Source organism: Suricata suricatta, chromosome 2 (genome assembly GCF_006229205.1).
Source record: "Suricata suricatta isolate VVHF042 chromosome 2, meerkat_22Aug2017_6uvM2_HiC, whole genome shotgun sequence".
Classification (NCBI taxonomy): domain Eukaryota; kingdom Metazoa; phylum Chordata; class Mammalia; order Carnivora; family Herpestidae; genus Suricata; species Suricata suricatta.
The window spans coordinates 177,858,905-177,866,096 of record NC_043701.1 but is presented as its reverse complement, the minus strand read 5'-3'; the positions used below and the strand labels follow the sequence as shown (position 1 = coordinate 177,866,096).

General features: G+C 50.6%; 1 protein-coding gene across 1 annotated transcript in view; it reads right to left on the bottom strand.

Moving 5' to 3' along the window:
• Window positions 1-7,192, bottom strand: part of DMBT1 (deleted in malignant brain tumors 1) — a 67,655-nt gene that overhangs the window by 37,092 nt on the left and 23,371 nt on the right. Inside the window, 4 exon segments of the mRNA XM_029920547.1 lie at window positions 181-504; window positions 3,140-3,166; window positions 3,744-3,773; window positions 4,572-4,895. Coding sequence (XP_029776407.1) covers window positions 181-504; window positions 3,140-3,166; window positions 3,744-3,773; window positions 4,572-4,895 — 705 coding nt within the window.

Sequence of the window (7,192 nt, the reverse complement as noted above, 5' to 3'; positions counted from 1 at the left end):
AAAGAAGGAGGGGAGCTGCCCCATTGTCTCCCTATGTGGCACTTCAGGAGTTAGCTGTGCCCCGGAAAGCTGGAGACACAGGATATCCAGGAGAGGTCGGGTGAGGGCCCTGCAGTAAAGAGTGAGTTTGTTCTCAGTAAAGATGACCATGAAAAGGGACCTGGGAGTTTTGAAGCTCACCTGAGCAGATGACACCAGCGTCCTCCCCATGGCCACAGTTGTGTGAGTTCCAGCCATTGTGGGGGCAGCGCCACAGGTAGGACTCTTGCCCGGAGCAGCGCACATTGTCCAGCACAATGGGCCCTGAGCCCTGACCGAACCGGGCACTTCCTGGCGCCGACAGGGCCCGGCCACAGCCCAGTTGCCTGCACACCACGTCGGCGTCCATAGTGTCCCAGTCATCGTCACACACGGTGCCCCAGGAGCCTCGGTACAGGACCTCCACGCGACCCTGACACTGGTCACTTCCATTCACCAGCCTCAGGGACAAACCTGTTTCGTTTCCTAGCAGACAACAGAAAAGTTACTTTCTCTTTGTTCCTGTAGGAAAGTCCTCTGAGGCCTGAGTGGATAAGAATTACTTCAGGGACCATGACTCCTGGTTCAGGTTTAGGGTGCCCAGCACAGAACTATGAAGCTGGCTCACCATTATTCACTGTTGAGGGGCTCTTCGTACCCTTGAGAGTCATGTGGCTTATGCATGTGCACAGTTTGGTGGCCCACATTGTCAGCATCTTAATTGCTGAGCCTGGATATGGGTTGTAGGGGTGATGGGTGAGTGTCAGTAGCCTGCCTCAGTTCCTCTATGACCAACTGAAGCACCTACATGAAGCCTAGAGATCCTACCCAGCCACCATGACAAAACTGTCCTAGGACCTAGTGTTCAGAGACTCTTCCTTCCTCTGACTGTCCTATATTTTGGACCCTACCATGGGCCTGAGGTTTCTTGTGAAGGTTCCTTTATGCTGACCTCTCACTCATGTCAGCTCAAACCCAAACCTTGTACTGAATCTGAAACACTCTGTGGTCCTCTGAATATGTACCAGTGGGCAGAGTAACTATCACTAAGCCTTAGCTCTGCATACGTAGAGCTGCCCGGGCTGTGGATGGCAGAGAAGAAACAAAACGTGGTAGCATTAGGCCTTGCCCAGAACGTCATTGCCATATTCAGCAATAGAACAGAATCATGAGTGCTCAGTCTCACCTGGAGCCAGACCTTTGCTCCCTGTGAGTCGGTCTGGGTCATGACCACTGCCTGGTTCTCATTCTTTCAGGCATGTATAAAATGAGAGCTGCGTTCTCCAGAGAAGGTGGGTCCATGCAAAAGCCCATGATAAGATGACCATTCCATAGCTAGTAGGGAAATGCAAACCCCATGCATGCGGGCACACACACACACACACACACACACACACACACACAGAATGAGCAAGCAACACTTGCCTAGTAGGAGGACTACAATGAAAGAGACAGAAGAGGACATATCACCTAGGATGTAGACAAAGCACAACTTTCAGACCCTGCTAGTGGTACCCAAAATCAGTGTGGCTGTGTGACAAGAAGTTCAGTGTTTCCACAAAAATGAAACATAAAGTCAGCATTTGACCCAAACATTCCACTCCAAGGTGTATACCCAGAAGATTTAGAAGCAGATGTTCAAACAGCAGTCTTGTACACATATGTCATGGCTTTGCTACTCAAATTAGTCAAAGATAAAATTAATCGAGAAGGCCTATAAAACATGAATGGATTAAGAAAAAAAAAAGGCAGGAATGCTGCTGCCACGGTGCACATGTGCCATCATGGTGAACTTTGAGTGAGTCAGCTTCCTGAGAGAAGCCAGTCACCAAAGGCCACATCTTCACGGTGTCCATTCATAGGAAATGTCCAGTTAAATAAATCCATATTGACTGAAGGCAGACAGCTGATGACCAGAGAGAAATGGGATAGGGTGTGAATGGTAAGGATCTGGAATTTTCACTGAGGACATGAAAATTCTGGAAGTAGATACTGTGATGGCTATACCACTTGTGAGGATAATAAGCCTTTGGAGTCCAAACCTTAAATGGTAAGTTGTGTGCTAGTGTGAAACCCAGAGACCCAAAGGGCAGCAAATCAAGATATTTGGCCATTTTCTACAGTCCTGACTCACACAGCCCATAATCGCAGTCTTACTGTAGGACTGAAAGAGGGAGGAGCAGAGACCTCTACTGTCCCTAAGGAAGACGGACACCAGGCTTTTGGGGCAATCCAGGCCATCTCAGTTGCCCCATGGACACTGAATATCAGCACAGGACTGGACCTGAACCAGAGGCCATCTCCAGGCAGAGTGCAACATGGCCTGACACCCCTGGGAGAGGCAAGGCTCTGTGGCTGGACTATGCAATGTGGGCAGCAATCAGCAGAGAGTACTTGGGAAAGAACAGTGCTCTGAAGGGGGAAGAGCTTTCTTGGGTAAGAAATGGCTTGTCTTGAGTTTTAGGTAGAGAAACCACCTTTCCTATTACAAAAGCAGACAAGCCTTCTGTCCACGAGGTTCAAGTAGGCCCTAATGTCGCATCTTGTCCCTTTCTCCTGAGGAATAGGAAGGTGGGCATGGGGACTCTGTCCAGGCAATCAGAGCACATGCACATGGTTCTGGTGACTTATGTCTTCCCAAGCAGGAATCAGAGTCCTGCCACCATGTCAGCCAGAGACTGGGGGACAAATGGAGTCCTTCTCCTGGTCGCATAGAGGCCTGGCACTAGCATCTGCCCCTCACATGCACAAAGCCAGCAATAGTGAAGCTCAGACACATAAAAGACAACTGTGGTAAGAAAAACACTGTGAGCAGGCAGTCTTGGAGGTTTTCCATCCCAATGCTCCTGACGCTAGACCCACCACTAACAACTAATGTGACACACTGAGTCTCTCCTAGCATCAGAGAGGTTGAGCTGGGCTCCTGTCACTTGTGAACAAAAGCATCCTGACTAGTAGATCTCACAGGTGGCCGGTGGCAGGAAATCTTAATTCTTGTCAAGAAACAGAACATCCCACACAGAATATGGTGGTTAAAATGGAAGCTGAACCCACATCTAGGAACTTTATTCAGGCAAGTTGGCAAGGTGTTGATATTTTGGCAGGATCCTAGGATGCTTACCATAAGAAGGACTTGTATACCACCAATCTGGAGAGAAAACAAAGCAGAATTAGGAAGGAGGGGGCTAGAGAATCAAGTGTGGCTCAAGTGACTCTTAGGGCCAAGGAATGTGGGATCTGAGGAATTCTGCCAGCTAGAGCAGAAATGGGTCTCTGCTGAATGCCTGTCATGAGCCAAAACCCACCCCCAAGTCAGCCACAGTGGCAAGAAGGTGTTGCAATATGAAAGAGGAAGTCCCATGCTGTCATGACACTGTATCACGTAGGCTCCACATGGGGAATAGGACATAAAAAATCTCTATTCTTCCGACACATGTAGCCTTCAGTCCTGACAATGCAATCAAGCAGAAATGTTCAAGAGAGAGACCTGTCTGTCACCTGAGTTTGAGTGAGGACTGTGTACCCCGAGTACTCTATTTCACTGAGCCAGAAAGGACAAGTAATGTGTTGTGGGCTCAAATGGAACTGTATACATAGTCAAACATGATCAGAGAAGGCTCAGGAAAGAGAAAAACCCAGACTCCTCCAGAGAATTTAAGTCAGGGGCCTGGGATGGGTTAAAAGAGGAGAGAGAAGCTCAGGAGTCAGGGGGCAGCAGAACTCACCTGGTGTGGTCGTGGGCTGGGACTGGGCAGCTGGGAAGAGACAAGAGCACATGAGACACTGCACAGAGCTGGCACAACTGGACATAAAGGGGAAGGGTCAGAGCAAGTCAGACATCATCGATGCAAGTCCCCAGCTCTGCACAGAGGGGCACGTGACATCCATACCCTGGAAGGATGCCCCTCTTGAAAGGGCCAGGCAGACCAGGAACATGAATTCCCATGTCAAGGGCACTGGCTCCATTTCTACAAGTGGTGCCCGAGTTGACATTAAATGAATCTTCTGCCTTGAGCTTCCAGCTGCTCACTGTGGCAGCCAGACCGAGGAGTCCAGCTCCCACCCAAATGCCATGGCTGCTCTTAGAGGCCTAACCAGGGGTCATGACAAGGTTTGCCTGGCAGTCATTGCAGACGCAGCCTCCCTTTGCACCAGAGAACTGTTGCACAGCTCGCGCATCACCTCCCAGGTGGGAGATTAGATTGGGACTCAGGACCCCAAACCCGGGGCAGAGGTGGGCACACACGTACTGGTCTGCAATCCTAGCCCTGGGATCCTGGCAAGACACCTCCATTCAGCAGGTGGATCTTTCGCCGCCAGCTGCACTGTGGCAGGAGGCCAGTAACGGCTTCACAGGGCCTGGCAGTTTGGCACCTGCCCTGATTTACCATCTCCACACCTGGCAGCCTGACGGAAACTGACACTGATTCTGGGAGGGAGGTCAGGAGACTTGAGGAAGACAGGGAGGATATAAGTAGCTTCAAGCGAGCTGAGCAGAATATGAAGCCTGCCTCCCCTCCAGCAAGAGAACCACCGAACGACGAGAGGCTCACCTGAGCAGATGACACCGGCGTCCTCACCATGGCCACAGTTGTGTGAGTTCCAGCCATTGTGGGGGCAGCGCCACAGGTAGGACTCTTGCCCGGAGCAGCGCACGTTGTCCAGCAAAATGGGCCCTGAGCCCTGACCGAACCGGGCACTTCCTGGGGCCGACGTGGCCCAGCCACAGCCCAGTTGCCTGCACACCACGTTGGCGTCACTGAGGTCCCAGTCGTCATCGCACACGGTGCCCCAGGAGCCTCGGTACAGGACCTCCACTCGGCCTTGACACCGGTCACCTCCATTCACCAGCCTCAGGGACAAACCTGTCTCACTCCCTAGCAGGACAAAGAACAAGACCTGCTGTCCATGTCTATATTTGGCCAAAGGCTTAAGGCTCATTCCAGACTCAAAAGCTTGCTCATGGCCAGTGTTCTCTGAGCATCATCCACCTTTGAACATGCCAAGAGCTTAATCTTCATCACAGGCAAGGATGCAGAGACGTTCTAAAAAGACCAGTCCATGGGATGCCATGATGCAGGAAGGGATCCTATGACCGGAAGTCGATGAGTAGGTGGACAACCCCAATACACCCTGGGCATGCTCACGATGACACCTTCTAGCTCCCTTTCAGGTAAGACCACTGCTCTGTGGGGCAGCTTTATGGCTTCTATAGGGTCCTGCCTGGGTTTTGGTAGAGTCCCAGGTCCTGATTACAACTTGTCAAGAAAGGTGAAATACTAGCACATTGGCCCTACTCTTTCTGAGGCTATGATCTGTTGCCTGAGAGCCATGAGCAGGGTCTCAAGAGATGTGAGAGATCTCCAAGGATTACATTAACCACCTGCTGGGGCATCAACACTAAACATCAATCCCACTGGAGTCAGGTGGCCAGGCCCATAGCATGAGACCTAGGATCCGAGGATCACCTCTTTCTACTACCAAACACACACACACAGGCACCAAGATAACAAAGGCACACCCTGAGCCTCCTCCTGTTACTTCCAAGCCCAAACTTCATCTAAAAAGCCAGGCACTTGGATAGGAATATTTACTTGTTGTTGGTTTTATAGGAGTGGAGTCAGGAGGCCAGGTGCCAGAAGCCATGACAGAGAGAAGGGCCAGAGTTAGACATCATGGAAAGAAGGCTTTGGAAAGTGTGTGTGGCAGGCCTCATGACCATTGACATCTCAAAGTGTCACCCTGCACCTGTGTGTGGTGCACCAACCTGCTGCTCGGCTAGCTCTCTAGGGATAAAGGCCCTGCACAAGGACAACCTGGTCCATCTACATCCATCTCTAAATCTGGCATGTCGTTCTTTCCCTTAGAGGATCTTAGCATCTGGTGTACTCTGAGGTATGCATGTGTGAGTGGTGGCGGTCAACATGTCAGATGTCCCAGTACCAGTAATACACCATCACTTATTACACCTTCACCCCCAGTGCACTGCTCCTCTGACTTTGGATCTATGCATGCAACACAGATGTATCTGAGGGTGTTCAGAGCAGTGAGTGATGGAGAGAATCCAGCCTGCTCTGAGGTCCCTTCAGAAGGAGGTCAGTGGGCATCCATATCTGTTTTTCCCCTCAACATGTCAGCCCAGATTGCAGTAGAGCTGAAATCCATAGACAGAGGCCAAGTACCTGAACCAGCAGGCAGCTGTCTCCTGGGACAGCTTGAAAGAACTAGATGAAACCTCCTAGACTGATGGACAGATGAGCATCTTAGAGTTCCAGGTCTGGGTAGGGACCATCTATGGAGACTCACTGACAGGGAGAAGCAAAGGTTACATGTAATTTCTACAAAGAGAACTGGCACACCACGAGTGGTGAGAAGAAGGATGGGAATGATGAAAAGAGACATTCCCAGGAAGGTCACCAAGCCCTCACTAGGTGGAAGTGTACTTTGGGGCCAAACAGATGTAAAAAAAAAACCTTGAGACAGACACAAAAGAACACAGGTGCTCCAACTGGATCAAAGGTTGAAGAAATCAGCCTAAATCTAGAAGCAGATGACTACATGTGCCCTTGGACAGACAGAGCAAGGGCCCTCTGTGAATCCCTCAGTCCTCTGGGAGCCCCGCCCTATATCCACTGCCATTGCTGCTTCACTGGGCCTGAGACCTGACTTTTCCGCAGTCAGAATGCCACCAGCAGGACCAGGACCACCCTGAGAGCCATTGTATTCACTCCACTGGGAAAACAGCTAGAATGAGTTGAATAGTTATTCAGGGAGCCCCCAAGTGTACCAACCTGGGCACAATTTGCTTAGTCTTATGAGGTTTTGCAGACTTTCTAAAGGGTCCAAGCTCATGGCCATTGTCCTAGGTGGCTCATTAGAGTGCCATGTACCACTCACAAGCCATACCCTACCACGACCCCCTTCTCCACTACTATTCACTGCTGGCCCAGATTCACAATTTAGACTGCAATCCCATTCTCAAGCTTAGCTTCATGGAGGGCCCCAAAGAATAGGACCATGAAGGAGTGAAGGTGGTTCCTTTTTCAGCCATATTCCCAAAAGGTGCAGCTTGAGAAAAGGGCCCAGAGAAATGGGGAGTGGACCGAGCAGTGGATCTGGCTGACAAGTAGGGCATCATTATGTCTGCCCACTAAATGGTGAATGGACCTTCTCA